Source organism: Mesitornis unicolor, unplaced genomic scaffold (genome assembly GCF_000695765.1).
Source record: "Mesitornis unicolor isolate BGI_N332 unplaced genomic scaffold, ASM69576v1 scaffold47211, whole genome shotgun sequence".
Lineage (NCBI taxonomy): Eukaryota > Metazoa > Chordata > Aves > Mesitornithiformes > Mesitornithidae > Mesitornis > Mesitornis unicolor.
This window is the reverse complement of record NW_010163998.1, coordinates 27132-44316: the sequence shown is the minus strand read 5'-3', so window position 1 is coordinate 44316 and position 17185 is coordinate 27132. Positions and strand designations below refer to the sequence as shown.

Sequence of the window (17185 nt, the reverse complement as noted above, 5' to 3'; positions counted from 1 at the left end):
GTGTGTTCAATTGACCTAGCAGGTCCTCAATTGACCTAGGTTCCTCAGTTGCCCAGATGAGGAAAGAATCCCTAAATTCTTTTTGGTTCCGATGGTAAATCTAGGAATGCTGTGAATGTGTGGAGCTGTCTCTCCTGGCTCCCATATCCGTTTCTCTCTCTGTGCTCTTCACTGCTTTGGGAGTTTTAGAGTCTGTGTTCAGACCTGGGCTGCTGAAAAAGGAGACAAGACTGAAAACTTACCCTTATTTTTGCTTTCAGGTCTTTCAGTTTCTTTTTATTTTCAATTTTTTTTATACTGCCTTTCTTTCCATTTTTTTAGACGTGGAGGAAAAAGACGGTCAAGAACGTCGCTTTCTTCTACTTGAATATAAACTGCAATGTCAGGACAGAGTCCTTGTTCTGACAAGTACTGAGCTTCATCTAAAGTACGAGGGAAACCATCCAATATAAATCCTGTGGACCTAATTGGAAAAGAAGGTATTTATCTTTACACAATGTAGTTTAAAGTGCAACACAGTGAAAATGCAATTAATTTGAAAAAAAAAAGTAAACTCCCTTACTAAGTGCCTATGTTAAGAGTAAATTTAAAAAAATACTTTCAATTATTATCTTTTGACAATACAAAACTGATACTTAACTATATATTTTAATTGCTGTACTAACAAATGTATTTCTTCTGAAGCTTTAATGTGCAGAGGTTAATATTTAAAAAGAACTTTTAAAATCTGAAATAAATTGTGTCCTCAGTATTGCTTGTGTAACTCTAAAAACAGTGCTACTTAGGCATTGCTTTCAAAAAATAGAATTTTAATAACATCTGCCACAGAAATCTTGCTGCTTGAAAATTAATTTTTCAGAAATGCCTGACAATTTTTTCTCTAGTATAGGATGTGAATTTTGCCACTTAGCATGACCTACATCTCCCTTCCTGCAGATATTAAAGACAGGTCACATATGTCTGGAAACCTCTATGGCTGGGTATTTTTTTGTTATGGTGCATTTTTCCTAAAACTGATCTCCTTATTTTTACACCATTAACAGAATGTTGTTCCCTATCTGTGGGCTGACAGGACAAAAGTTTATTTGAGGATCTTGTTTATTATTTTTAAGGCATTTGTCGTACTGTTTGGAATTGAAACCTAACGGTCAATCTACCAGCAGCTATGATCTGGGTGGAAATGGATGGAAGTGGTAGGACATGGAAAAAGGTATTTTCCCTGCTGAAATTACATCTTAAAAAGCCAGCCTGCTTTCTAGGAGTCAGTGATCTTATTTATTGATGCAACAACAATCCACATTTATCACAGTGTCATGGAAGTACTTTCTGATATGAAAGGAAGTCTGTTGTGTATGCATCACTGCAGTACAGATTGTGATGAATGCACAAGATAACCTGATTCTGTCTTATTTTGGAGACCACTGATGCTTTGTTTTTGCTTTCCACACAATATTTACAATATATGGAAACTGACAGTTACAGCTGGGTTCCAGCTCTCCCTGTTTATTAATTACTTGAAAACATAAAATGTTTATTTACATATCTATCCTGTAAGCCCACAAAAACTACCTGTCTATTCAGAAAATTTAATCCAATTCAAGTACTCTAAGTACTTTTGTCCAGTCCTGTGTAGAGCACATGAGACATTATGTTACTGTCAAAATATCAATCAAAATAGAGCAACAAAACCAAGACTGAGGCAGGTCATGATTCATAAGAAATACAAGAGCATTGAAATAATCACTGCAATAGTTATTTGTAATTGTAGACATGGATTATATACTTCCTTAGATTAATTAAAGAAAGAGAGAATCTAATTACAATTACCGGAATGGCTCTTTCTTCCACCAGTCAAGAACAATGCTATCAAGGACTTCTGGAGGCAGTGCCTTATTATGCATTAGATTTGCTTTGATTGCTTCTTCCTCATCAGTTAACTCCACTTCCTTTACATAAAGAAAAATCAACCAAAAAAAGCAAAACAAAACCAAAAACAAACAAAAACCCAACACATGAAGAAAGAAATATCTACCTTACGAATTTATTGTTTTTTGGCTAAGTAAGGTACTGTCTTCATTTGATTTAATTTAAACCAGCAGAAATATACTCATTTGCTACATTTCACTGTACTACATTATACATTTTGGGATATTTTCTACGTGCTTGAGGTTGGGTAATTCCCTAGAGTTGGGGCAACTGCTGCTGTATAAGTTTTAATGAATCCTAAAACCAAGCACAGTTGTTAAGTATTTAATCATACATATGCTCAATGCAGAGGAATAGAAACTGAAATGATCACAGTTTGTCCTAATTGCCTACAAGAAGTTTCCCACTTAGTTATACATGTCCTCATGCTGAATGTCTATCTGCTTGACATCAAAATGGTTTTTTGCTTTTTAAAAGCAACTTTTATCTTCCGATGCAATCCAAAGAAAGATATGCAAGATTACTGGATATAGGCACAGAGAGGCAGCGTTGTTCAACAGAGGGGTAGTAGTATTCATGACTAGTCAAATGCAGAGCATTCAAATACCAAATCTGGATGTTAAGGTCCTGTGAAAAACTGTATTTTCAGAATATGTAACACTGTGAGATTGATATGGCTTCCTGACACAAACTGAGGTAAAAAACAATGACAAGAGGGTATAGATTTTTGATTCTGGATTAGTTTAAATCAGTCATAACATCAAAATATATCTTTTTACAAGTATATCGGATAAAAGACAACATTAAAAGTCGGAAAATACCACTGTTCCTGACTTGCTGTGTTATTTTTTCATTGTCATATTAACAGAAGAAAATAATATTTTCTAGTTATTTGATTTTTTTTCCTGAAAACACAATGACAAAGTTTTTAAGAGAAATGTATCTGGTATCCTTTAATGAGTTCAGTGCTTTTTCTGTCATGCCCTATAAAGGTCTTATTTGTAAAAAGTAATTTTTATTTGTTTAAGAAGACTAGATACACACTACCAAAGGAGTATGTTTCTGAAATGTTGATGGCCATCAAACATGTACCTAAGTTGCATCCAAAATCACTTGGAGAGAAAACTTGATATGCAGCTAGGTATTCTCCTGTCTCTCTCAATAAATGGATTTAAATTATCTCCTGAAATTCATTACAAAGTTCTGCTGTCCTTTCCTCATGTAGTAGTTGTATTAACCCAAATTGCTCAAGAATTTGTTAGCATAACCTGTCAGAAAATAAAGGAATAACCCTTTTTAACAAAAGGATCCAAAGTGATTCAGGAACCCTCAAAACAATGGTAGGGACCTGCTTGCTGCGAAGAGATGTCTGAATAAGAATTCCTATGCCTGACATCTATTTTGATAATGTAGCCAAAAGGACTGGAGAATATGCTAGAAGCCACAGGTCTAATGTAGTGTGTGTGTGTCAGTAATATTTTCTCCAGTGCCTGACACAGAATATATAGTAAAAGATGCTAGTATGGCATAATGGTCACCTAAGAAGGTGAAGTGGTAGCCTGATCTGTAACACAGGGGCATCTGGAAAGAAATGTGTGAAGTGGGAGAAAACAGTAGAAGCTGTAGAGAGTATCACTGACATCACCATGGCAGATAGGCTATTGAAGTGGCATTTGCATCTGATAAAAGAAAAGAAACATGATATATATATTCTGGGTACAGAAAAGAGAGCGCTCCACATAGCGGTGGTTCGAAGGACAAGGTTGCTCCCCAGACCTGTCAATGCTGTGAAGGCTTTGCTTGACACATACTAAAACAACCAGGATGGTACCTTTTTGCTAAACTTCCCAGACTGCCTGGTATGTTTTGTTTGCCTTTAGTATTCTTGCTTTAAACATTATATCTGACCTTTACCTTAACCTTTGATAGATAGGCTTCTGGTGTCTTGTGCCGAAGTGAAAGAGGATGATACAAATGAAATTAAATGAAATTATTTTGGAGAGGTAGTGGATCAGTGGAAAACAGGATAGTCGGATAGTCGGGCCATAGTCATACTCAGAGAAATGCTTAGGGAGTCCACAACCTTGGAAATTATCCTCTAGAGTTTCATGCATGGGTTTCTAAACTGAACTGAAATTTCATCAGCTGTGCTTTGGTCATGCTGTCAGATAAAGCACTTTGCAAGAAGTGCGAGAAAAAAATACTAATGTAGGAGAAGACTGTTTACCAGCAGATAAAAAGGTGATGAGGAAAAAATACTAACAGAAATGCCTTAGTGTAAAACATGTATTGGTGCCAAACAGATAAAGCTGAGTGAGAGCCAGCCGTAACCATCAGTGCCAGAAACACTTGCCATATTTTTGGCTGTGATGACCAAGTTCTAAATTGACTTGCCAAAAGAACTTTCTCTTAGATTTAACAGATGAAAACCCAAATTTTTGTTTTGCCATACATGATATTGTTCTGTACTCCATCTATGTTGAAGGATTTGCTTCCAGTATTACCTGCTCTTGTATTATTTCATCAGGAACACTACCTTCCAGTTATCAGGGACCTCCCCTGCTTTCCAAGACAATAGAGAGTGGCCTTGAATGCGCCTTTGTCAGCTTCTTCTGCACCTATGAATGCACTCCATTGAGTGTCCAGATTACATAAGTGATCTCAAATTTGATCCTATTGTGTGGTGAGTAGTACCACTCTACCCATGCTTTCCTAGGCACAGAGAACCTAGGAGGCCACAAACTAGACTGTGCTTGTAAAGACCACAATAAAGAAGGCATTGAGCATCTCAGCCCTCAGTACCTTCCTTCAAAAGGTCACCTGCCCTGCTCAGTGGCAGACTCATATTTTCTAGGTGTTCCTTTGCCACTGTTTTTCCTGTAGATATTCTTCGTGCTACCTTTCAGATCTCTTATTAGTTTCCACTTCCACTGAGTGCTTGTGTTCCTAATACTGTGCCTGGATGCCTCCTCTATAGCCTGTGTGCCCCCCGCATGCTTCCTTAGATCCTGTACTAGGGAGTCTTAGAAGCAGTAACTTGAAGGAACATGGCAGGTATCAGGAGCACAAAAAAAAGGCTCTTAGAGTGTGATGTAGAAACGGAGTTCTTCCTGAAGCTTTGAAAGCTGGATAAACCCTTATTTGTGTTGTCTAGGAGGTAGGTTTTCATTTTTTTGTACTATGCATTTTTAGAAACATTTATATGCTGTGTACCTGTGTTGAGACTTCTCCACACAATAAAGGCTTTTATAATATCCATTGCAGTCTAAAGAAGAATTCATTTGCATTGAAACCTTGTCTGTTTTTCTCGAAATAGCACTAACGAATAAGAGAAATCACTCTCTCCTGATTATCATTTATCTAAATGTTTATTGTTCAGTGAAATTACACTCCGCATAAGATAGGTTTTAGAATGTATATTTATAACAATTTTTATCCAGTATTCTGATTAAGAAAAAGACCTCATTTCCTGAAAACTACCATCCATTAATTATTTTACCAATATCATGGATATCCAGCTATTTGAAACAGTATTTTAACTACAAAGCATATTTTATGCTACCTCAGAGGATTTTTTCTGGTTTGAAACTGCTGCAAATAGGCAAAGACAACAGTACAATCCAGATTACAAAACCCTACTGTATTTAAAAAATACCAGCTTACCCTGTTATGAACATCTAAATACTTCTGATTTTTTTTTCAAGGGATGATCAGAGTGAAGGGCTGGTAGAACGCTGCTGGCAAACATTTCTAAACTCCTGTGCAATTGGAGCACATGCACCAGGCTGAACCTGCATATTATAAATACTTGAAGGAAGCCATACCTTCCCATATTTTTCTGACCTTCATTTTTTTTCTCACTTTGTCTTCCTTTGTCCCATTTAGCATCTATCTGTACTATTTAGAAAAAAACCCAAACTATACATAATTCTTGGAAATATTTTGAAGAATGTTTGTGGTATTCATAAGAAAACATTGCCAAGCACTATTATTTCCAAATTTCAAGTAAATAATTTAACACAAGTGATTTTTATCAAGCTAGAATTTTATAGGAAATTCCTATTCTGGTCTTTAAATGGTTATTTTGTGTATGGCCATAAAAAGGATCAGATTATTACCTGTGTGCTTTTTTCAGTCTCAGTTTTAGTCCTGGTCTGAGAGGAGTCTTCCTGTGACACAATTAGCATTATACTGTCATCTTCTTCAGGTTCTTCATCCAAATAGGGCCCAACTTTCTCTTTAGTTTTGGGTAAAAGCAATTCCTGCAGATATTCTTCAAACTGAATATGAAAAAGGCCTAATTTGTCTGCTATCTGTCGTGCACAAGTAGTTTTACCTGCTCCATGAGTCCCAAGTAAGCATACCCGTAAAGGAGGAGCCTATAGGAAAAAAATATATTTTGTAACTATTTGGAGTCTACAGTGCACCCCCTAATGTTTTTCACTTCCAAAATATTATAAAAATTGTATCAAAGCAGTCACATAATTTTGCATTGTAATTTTTCCAGGCCTTCTATTGCTGCTCCAAGCAGACTACTTGCTCTCTGGAAATGCTGAACAAATACACTATGGCAGTTAAAATGAAACTTCATTAGACAATTCTGGTAAATCTTTCTTTCTTTTACCCTTCTTCCACTTAAAAAAAAAGACTTAAAGGTAGTAAACCCTTCCCCCCAATATGTATGATTTGTTAATCACATCTTATGATTATTGTAAGCCTTTATAATCTTCCTCTCTTTTCTGCTTTATTTGCATCATTAATCCAATATGTTAATTTAAGTATACACTAAATATTCACTAGGGAAGCAATGTGTTTTATTTGTTTCAAGGACTTGCCCGATACAATTAATGTTACCTAGAAAAAGCCAGCAATAATAAACAATGATAAATTGGAATGGAAAATAGTGATTTTATCTGCTATTATGTGCTTTAAACAATTTTGAAGATTCTCACTTGTATTGGTTCATTGTGAGCCACATACTCCTCAGGGTTCTTCAAAAATTTATCTCTGTACTCAGAAGTTGAAAAGTAATAAATCTTTTCTTGATATTTAGCTGCATGTTCATTGAGTCCTGGGTAAAGGACAAAGTTCTCTTTCAGACTGACGGGACAAAAGTGTTTTGTGTCTCCCATGTGTCTTTTCTTTTCCTTAGTTTTTTCTTCATCCTGAAAATATTATGAAAAATTTCAAAATCTGAGTTCAGTAGTTCACTTAGATTAAGCAGATCAAGTACATCAGATTAAGTAATGTCAAATTTCATAAACTGAACATTGAATGCAAAGGGTATTCTCAAGGTAGTTTGTAAGCTGAATATAAGTCAATGAAAATATGCACTTTTAGATTCAGAAAACAAACTGTCCAATCTGGTGAGAGAATTGCTGAGAAAAAAATAACCATTTAAAATTATAATATCATAGTTAGCTGTTGAAGACCAAAATCAGGCTAGAAGTATCTATGATAAAATCTTTTCCTGTTGTTTTCTTGAAACTCACTTTCTGTTGCTTCTAAATATGCAGAAGTGGACCTCTTCAGAAAAGGCAATGAGAGCTGGTATTATGAAGTTAGATTACTTGTCCAATAAAATAAGTTTCTAAAACATTTATTCAGTACTGCTCCAGTACAGTATATGGATATCCTCTATATAGATATCCTGTACTGTTAAATTTGGGGATGGGAATCTTCCAATACAGGATGAAAATAAAAGAAAGGTGTAGACCTTTAATTTCATTGAAGTGGGTGTTTGAAAATTATGAATAGCCGAGAGGAAGCAGAGAGTTGCATATTAAGACTCTGCATTTTCTGATGTTTACATGATGGCTCACAAAGTCATTGTAAGTTGACAGAAATCAAAGTTCACATTTGTTTCTTTAATAAAGCCCTCTTTTCCAGCTAGAAAAACTACATACATTCATTCTCTCTGCTAGCATGGGGTATTTATGCCTCTTACTGGAGTAAAACTGAAGCATATGCTGATATTTATTCTGTAAAAAGACTGAAACGGGTTCATACAAAATCAGGTGCAAAATCTGACCTCTCTGGGGTTATGTTCAAACTGAAAATAGATGAGTTAAAATAAAAGCATAAATAGACAAAGCAGCATGCTTACTTCTTCATCTTCACTTTCCTCTTCTCCAACTTCTTCTTCATCTTCCCCTTCATCACCTAGATCTTCTGCTTCCTCATCTAAGTCTTCATCAGATAATTCCCAACCATGATATTTAAAAGGTTCTGAAATAGTTAATATTTTTTTCTGTTTCAATATTTTTCAATTGGCTATGCCAGAATATAATCTCTTTCTCATAAAACTAAGCACCTATGTGAGAGCAAATTGTGCCAATTGTATATTGCATTTCTCCTACTCATAGAACGTAATGTTCTCCCTGGATGTAGGATATACTGCTTCCTCCAAAAATGGAAACTCTACTGGTTTTTTTTTGGTTGAAGTAAATTTGTATTTTCAATAGGAACTTGTAGTGCAAAAGTATTATATAAACACTCACAGATAGTGCCATTACTGTTTGCAACAGGTTTTTTCCTATTGTTCATTATGGGAAGTAATCGGTCAAATTTTATTTTATTATAAAGCTAGCACAACAGATGTTTTGGTTAATAAACCACTTGCATCGTAGTGGTAGGAAAAATGTAGTATTATTTATCCAGTATTCAAAATTGTTAGAGATTTGAGCACGCAAGTTAAGAAAGGTAATTTATTAAAAAAAACCCAATACCATGAAAATCTGGTCTTGAAACACAATCTATGCAGGTGAGTAGATTTGATTATTATACACCCTTAAAGTCTCATTGACATATTGTATGTTAGTGAATATTTGTTATCTGTCCATTTATCAAACCAGTATCCTGACGTGAACAGATAGAGCAAGTAACTGGTGAAATGTACTGTCAGAATGTTTAGGGAGCTATTATGTACATTTTTGTACAGTCATATATGTATTTTCCAAAGGTATATATTCCCTGCTTCCTATATCTTAAAAGCTGCGAGAGTGCTTTTCAGCTCACCCACAGAACACAGCATGTCCTGTTCCGACTTCAAGTGAGTAGTACAGAACTGAGTATAACCTTTCCTCCCCTCCATATATTCAACATACAAGCTCTCCAAAATCCCTCTTAGCAGGTTAAGTGTAAATCACATAAACAGTATTACTTACTTTCCATAGCCAGCACAGTTTGATTAAGCAGACTTTCTGGACTTTGCTCAGCAATCTCTAAAACAACAACCTGAACTAGAGATGAGTCCTTGATTTCTGACTCCACTGTTTGCCAGTCCTCCATGAAACGGTCAATCTTCTTTTTAAATATTTTCATTTCTGGCATATCTAGAAAATCATTGTCTGCAAACTCAGGTAGTACGATTTCTGAAAAGAAGCAGTATATAGAAGGCAATGCTCCTCTAAAATGTTTTGCATTTTAAAAATATAATTATGCTTTAGGATTTTTTTTATTTTCCTCAAATATGGTGTCATATTTTTTTAATGCATCTTCCCTTGCACCCCTTTAATTATGAATTATTATTATATTAGTTTACAGTAATACTTTAAAAATGCCAAATTCATTATGTTGATATACTGTTGCTTTTCCAGGAAAATAAACAAGGTCAAATTACTTAACTAAATTCACATATGTTTTTTATATCAGCACACAAATAAACATACTCTTTCTGCAAAGAAAAATAAGGAATATACATTAATTTAAAAATTATTATTTAATGATGAACACTTATTGACAGGCTTTCCATATGTTCATATATGGAACATGCCAGTATAGGAAGAAATAAAGAGCAGGAAAACTTGTGTACATTGCAAAAATGCAGCTTCATCTTCTGACCTGGTTCAGGTTCAGTTACTGGAGCTGTTGTGGAGTGTTCAGGTTGCATGTTAGGTGTCTGTACTTTTTCAAGTGGAGTATGTTCTCTTTACACGAGTATAAATATAATGCATGCTACTAGGTGCTTTTGCTCTTCGGCAGAAGATCTCAATATAAAGATGTTAATGAATTAAACCTTCATTTACTCAAAGGCACACAGATATATAAAGATCAACATGGCGAAATTGCAGAGAAAATAGAAGATTTAGGGGAGAAAGGAAAAAGAAGGCACTAAACAGAGAAATCCACGTCAGTGTAAATATCAAGGATATGAGGGATGTTATCGAAGACTGAAATTCTAAATTGATAAAGGCAAAGCAGTGAGCTAAAACACTAAACCACGCAATATAAGAATTCTTAAACAAATTACAAGTGATGCCTCTAACCATAACTAACAAATGCAAGACAAGTACGCAGAGATTTTGATCCACCTCTTAAAAGTGATCTGGAATGGGAATGTCTTGATTCCTGGATACTTAATGTTTAATCTTTGGAGAGATTCTCAACACACTTTTTTCAGTTATATGAAATAGAAACTGTGGGTGTAAACCAGCATGAGATTTAGATCTATTTGTTCAGAGAACTGAAATACTTCCATTTCACAACCAAGTCTGCAACAGAAGTGAAAGAGGGAATTAATTTCTTCTGAATTTCAAGCTTATTTGTGTGATTTAACCACTAAACCAGGCATCTTAAGAGTTCTGAAGGCATATTTCCAACTGTGCATTGTTATAAATGTACGGAAATTGATGAAGAGGTGATCTGTTACATATTCAGAGACAGTTATAATTGGACTGAGAAACTCTCACAAAAATTTTCGCTTTAATGAAGCCATGTCTGCATACAATAACTTGTTTAATGAGTAAGGGAAAGAAAATACTTTAATCTCTTAAGATACATTGTGCAGAAATTTGTAGTGTCAGTTGTTTAAGATCAGAGAAGTCCAAGCCTGTCTCCTACCACTGTCTCATGAAAAGTAAACAAAAGTCAGTGACTGAAAGAATGCATTAATATAAATAAGAAATCTACTGTTACTACTCATGGTAAAACCATACCAATTGTATTGTCGTATTTGGCAAGCATAATATCAAAGGAACAGCTGCTTCCACTGCCATCCGTTCTGCTGAAAAAGTCAGAAGGAATGAAAAATTTGATATTGACAGCAGAAATTGTAGTAAGAACTTGATAATGGCACATTACAGAAATGGCTAAAGATACTCCTTGGTTCCTAGGACTGAAATTAATATCCATTTAGACATTGTTAGGCCTTGAAGGTCCTGAGACAAAGTTCTGTCTTGGCTAGAAGATGATACAGAGGTGTCTAGATGCCATCACCACCACCTTGTCCTTCCTAAGCCATGAACAGTCTCTGGCAGCAGCAAGATGCTGGGGTTGCTGCTGTTCCCGTTACTTGCACTCATATAATTTTCAACCGTGATTTTCTTCTTTTTCTTCTCATTTTTGTGTTCTGTTTAATAAGTCTGCTATCAGTGCCTTCAGCTAACAGACAGAAAAGCAGTTGAGAGCAATGTCTTAAAAGGTCTGATATTACTATAAGTTTGCTGGGACCTACAGTGTATGCTGTGTTTGTCTCTTGCCAGAAATGAAGCTGCAAGACAGAGCTTGAACAGCGGATGGAGTGATTTTCTACTTTGCTGTAATTTTCCCTTACTCTTTTTGTTTCTGTCTTGTTTTGAGTTTGAAAGAGCAGGAACAGATTTTGAAACAAGCAACAACAGGTTCGGTCTATTCCAATGAACTTTTGCTGATTTTTACAAAAAAGGACTATTACTACTATTTTTCCTTATATAACTTCCTACACATAAAAGGAGAGGTATTACTGAAATTGAAAGCTTTATGTAATGCCTTGTATGTTAAAAGCATTGACCATTTTCTTAAAAGTACAAAACCCCTAAAACATTAATAAACAGTGCTCTCACTGTGTGAAAGTGCAGCATTGTAACATTCATTTTGAGTTTACCCCAACCTGAAAAATCCAAACAATTTTTCTGACTCATGAAGAGTTAGATTGCCCTGTTACAATTTTCTTCTTTAAGAAAACTAGTGTTTCCTCCCAGAACTGAATGTCTCAATCTTCTCCTGTGGATTGTTGAAGAAATCCACAAATATACATTTAATTTTCCAAAATAGAGCCATATTTAAAAAATGCTATTACTAAGTAACTGAGTTTTGGTTATTAGGTACCAGTAAGACTTGGCAAGAAACAGGACTAAACATAATGGTAGGGTAGAGACGCTACCTAACTTTTGTCTAACGTGGTACCAACTAAACATCGCCTGGAAGTGTCAATAGCAGCTGGGACATGCAAGTGTCTGCAGGATGAGGAACACGTCTAAAAATTTTTTCTGACTTGGATAGCTAAGCTATGAAGCTGTTGTATCAAAGGTCAGTGCTGCCACTGTCTTCTAGAAAAAAGCAAGTCAGTGCCGTTCCTCTAGTGAGTTACCTGCCAAAGAACTAGAGCTAGGGACTCCCGTTCTTTTGTTATCAGCCAAATTTAAAAAGATGCAGGGTTTCAAATACATGCCTCCTTCTGACATTCCTTCATGGCTTACTAAGGCTGACCCCTTGCTAGTTTGCTACTTCTTGTGCCTATTTCTACAACCCTTCATTTCATATATGAAGCCAGGCAGTTTTGGGCACTGCAATATCTGTATCACCTTATGGGTCTGGGTATTAATGTATAGTCCTCTAGAAATATAGTACATTTCTACGTATTTAGGTGCTTCTAAGAATTTTATTCTTCCACTTATGAGACTGAAACTTTTATTCTTTCAATACCCCCATTTACCTCTACCATATATATGATAAACTGAGATTTGAAATAAATCAGGCCCTCTATGGCAATTCATGTGCTGGCTCAGGGACCTTAGGGCACCCCTGGGCCTGGCTGTCCCTGCCCAGGCCACTGGTGCTCCCCGCACCTGCCCATGGTGCAGGACCTCACATCAGCCCCTGCCTGGCAATGCCACAGCAAGGCCAATCTCAAGCTCCTCACAGCCCTGCCTGGCCATGAACTCTGTCAATATGGGCCCACTCACAGGCCAACATCCCAGCCTGGCCTCCACTGGTCCCTGTCCCCAGGGAGGTGCCCAATGCCCGGAGCTGGAGCTGCCCTGCTCCTGGCTGGGCTGGTGGGACTGGCTATGGCTGCCAAGTCCCATCCTGTTGGCCATTTTACCACAGCTCCCTGTTCCTTTGGGAGCAGGTGGCCCTCAGAGTCTCCTGACATGCTGTTCCCATGATGAACTGCAAAACTTTATTTTAATTGAGCCACTTTAAAATAATAGGTTAACAAATAAGCATTTTGGCAGTTTGACAATTTTTGTGATCTTTTATAACAAAGAATACTTAATGCATTTCTCATCTTTTACACCTTTGAATAACACAACTAACAGACTGACACCTCAGTGGTTAACCTTCCCTCTGTTTGAATGATTATTAGTCTAAACATCAACCAAAAGTGCAAAAGGGCATATAATTAAGCAGAAACACCTTGCAGGTTTCAAATTGTCTGATCTTGAATTAGAAACTATTTTTTTCTTGAAAATGTTTGTAAACATTTGCATTTTGCTAAACGCCACATTCATTCTATATACACCATTACATTAGTTGGCCCCTGCAATGACATTTCTGTCTCTTGTTGTGATTCTAAATAGGAACATGAAAATACCTTCCTTTTTATGTACATTAAAAGATGTTGTGTAAATGCTACAATTAATTATATTACACTCTGCAGTGATGTATTCCAAATGAGACAGAGATGTTGGCAGGTAAAACCTGCTTAAATTTGGGCAGCACTAATGCATTATGTAATGATGGTTCCATTAGGAACACAAATTTTAAGAAAATAAGCAAAGGATACATTAATAACTAGGTTACACTCTCTGCTTTTTGCACGTGTTATCCCTGGCACATTCACACTGCAGAAATCACATGTGCTGCCTTGTGAACCACAGCCCTGTTCAAAGCAATAACATATGGAAGATGGCAATGCGTGCTGTCCAGAGCTGGCCTTTATCTTTTATAGTCCTGCCCTTTATAAACCTCTCAGTTCTGAGTAGGTCATGAAACTTTGGAAATACACAGGCAGAATAATGGATTTAAATGAATATTTGACATCATCTGAGACAGAATATTGAACATGGTAACAAATCCACTCAGTACATTTCTTTCTGTATGAACTTTCATCTCAGAAATACTTATAATTCAACTTACACCTCTCCTAATAGGCTGTATTTAGCAAATGATGGACCAGCATGTGTTCCAGCTTTGATTCTCTACTCAAGGCATATAATTGCATCAGATTACCTGTGAGAGTTTTTTTGCTTAAAGAAACTTATCCAGCAGCAATTATTGCATACTTAGGGAATTTTAAAATAGATTACACATAGGTTTCCTAAGCAACCTGGAGAAACTATCTGCTGGAAAGAGGGGAGAAGTAACAAAAGAAAAAAGGATTAAGTTCCTAGGAAAAAGGGACAACCCAAAAATTTGAACAACCCAAACAGTATTTCATTTTGTTTCAAGTATTTGAACCTTATTACAACAAAAATATTGTCTCCTTGGCATTTGCTTTGTTTCAAACTGGATCTCAGGGACCAGAAATACTGAAAACACTTTTCACAGAATCACAGAATCACAGAACGTTAGGGATTGGAAGGGACCTCAAAAGATCATCTAGTCCAATCCCCCTGCCGGAGCAGGAACGCCTAGATGAGGTTGCACAGGAAGGCGTCCGACTTTACTTTTAAGTAAAGCAACTGTACCTTTGCTATTAGATGTAAGTTATAATAATTCTGCTTGCAGAGGTGATTTACAGTGAGAAGATATTTTTTAAGAAATAAGAAACATAGTCCAGGAAAATACTTGAAAAGACAGTAATGGTTTAAAAATAAATGGATATAAATATGCAAACGAGTTGCCTTCAGAGGAGGTGGTGGTCTAAGAGCACTGTTCTTAATTTCTTCTCCTTATCACAGAGGTAATAGGAAACAAAGCTCCCCAGCCCTAAATCTGGAGCTTCAACAGGTATTGCCTATATGGCAATCTCTCATATTTTTTGCTCTATGTCTTCGTTGCTTTTACTAAGCAGAGTTACCATAGAGACAAACAGTCCTCAGAGGCTTTCTGCCCCCTCGTTCTCCAAGTGAGTTGCTGGGGAAGGAAAGGCTTGAATATCTTTTTTTTCCAGCATTCTGCTAGTATTAGATATGACTAGTTCTGCCCTCAGACCATATTCAGCAACAAAAAGATGAAAAAATCCTCTTTCCTCCCCTCTCAAACCCCGCCAAAGCTGAGACAAAGACATGAGAAGCCAGCACATCTTCTTCATTAAGGTTTAACTATCAAAATAATCAGAAAGGCATAATGTAGGGTAATAGTGACACTTCCATTCCTTGGAACTGATATTATCTCATTATGAACATACTTTCATTTGTCTGTTTGAAACAGACCATGTGGTTTGTTTATACAGACTTTTCATTACTTATAAATATATGCTACCAAATCATTTCCAGCATATTACAGTGAAGTATACTTACTAGACAAACTTATATTGTGTGTACTGATTTATGATGTTTGAAAAAATAAAAAAAAAGGAGTTTGGTTTGCAGATTAAGTTGATTCTTTCTAATGAATAAAAATGTATCTATTTAACAACTTGCATTTAAAAGAAAATGTTTTTTATAGAAATAGGAAAATCAAGAACATAAAATAAAAGCTACAGAGATAGTTATTGATTCAATCCTTTACCATCTGTAAATGAAAAAGGGGGCGAAGGATCAATATTAAAGAGTTTATAACAAATATTGTTATTAGCAGCTCTGAAGGACAAGCACAGGAGGAGACAGCTGGACTTATCAGCTCCAGCTACCCATTTATTTCTTGCAAGAGCTTCTCCCCAAATAGCAAGAGTACCAGAAGAGACATCAGTGAAGATGGGGTTGCACTAACTCGCTGCCCTGAACCGTGGTGACCGAGACATTGGCTGTAGTTGAGTCTGCTGTAGGAAGGGGGTAATCTCTGGCAGAAAATCAGGGCTGCCAAATAAAGTACATAAAATAAAGTCTTAAACCATGGCAACTGTTTGCTTCAGTGGATAAGATCAATTGTATGGAATATTTTATAGCTGAAATATGGCAGGAAGGAAATATGCCAAGTTTTACCTAACGAAGATTGGAATGAACCCCCAGATCTACCTATAGCTGTATAAGTCTTCTACAATGCCTAAAATATATTCTCATGAAGTCATATAGCTGTCTTCTAGTATAAATAAATCCATACTCATGCAAAGCTGCTGCAAAAATATTTAAATACAGTAAGAAATTCCTGAAAATAATTTAAGCTCAGAATAATTGCATCAAGGGACACGAAAAAAAGATGTAGAGCTATAATTTTCAGCTAGACACTGCAAGCAAGAGTTACCACAAATTTTTCTGTGTACCTTCAGCAGACATTTTCAGCATTGAACTTAGCTTCCTAACTCACTTAAATACATTTGTTAAATTTAGCCAAAGTCTCCTTCTCCAGTTAATTTCACTTTCATTAAGACATGTATAACTACCTCACTCATTACTGGAACAATTTTTTCCTTTTAAACACAAATTATGTTAGAAATCTGAATAAGTTCAGTCCTGAAGCAATCCTAGTTACTTCAATGTCCCACTGAGGTTACAAAAATTGCAATTACAGAAATGCACATTTATTATTATGAGACATCAAAAGAGCATGACTGGGGCTCGCGTCTTTTTTGAGTTTTCATTTTTATACCACAACTGCTATATTAAAAGAAAGCCAAAACTGTGAACATATCATTCATTTATATTTTTGTAAAGACATGTCACATGGGAGAAAAGCTGCAGTCAATGTGCTGATGGCACTACATGTGAAATAAAACAGATGTCAGGCTAAGAGCAGCATGACTGAAGTGTTTTGGTGGATCAGCATTTGATTATTGAAATTAAGTGTAGGCGTAGGAAAACATTATTTTCTCTGCACAAGGACTTACCATGTGTTAAGAGTACAAGTACATGTATGACATTATTACTTCCATCACTAGTAATTGTTGTTTTGACATACTCAGATCAAAATAAGTTAGATGATATTCAAAACTATGAACTTTGTTGTTTGGGACACAGATTAATAGAGTATCTGTGTAGAATCTTTTATATTTAATACTTTAGAACTCATTCACTTTGGAGAAGAGCTGTGTGTTTATTAGAAAAAGTTATAATGTAGAATTTTTAAAAAGTTTATATGTAATTTAAAGAACCCTACAAAGCTAGACTATTCTTTTTCAAAGTGTAGGTAAAATGTTACCTAATTAAAAATTAAAATAATATTATCATATTCAGAC

The 17185-nt window shown here is 35.8% G+C and overlaps 1 protein-coding gene across 1 annotated transcript in view; it reads right to left on the bottom strand.

The window, feature by feature from the left end:
• Nucleotides 1-242: 242 nt before the first annotated feature.
• LOC104548195 (adenylate kinase 9-like) overlaps nucleotides 243-17185 on the bottom strand; it is a gene marked incomplete at its 3' end in the record, with an annotated part of 43072 nt that continues 26129 nt past the window's right edge. The window contains 6 exon segments of the mRNA XM_010194143.1: nucleotides 243-293; nucleotides 295-463; nucleotides 1828-1946; nucleotides 6045-6305; nucleotides 8033-8154; nucleotides 9093-9299. Of these exon segments, the coding sequence (XP_010192445.1) occupies nucleotides 243-293; nucleotides 295-463; nucleotides 1828-1946; nucleotides 6045-6305; nucleotides 8033-8154; nucleotides 9093-9299 (929 nt within the window).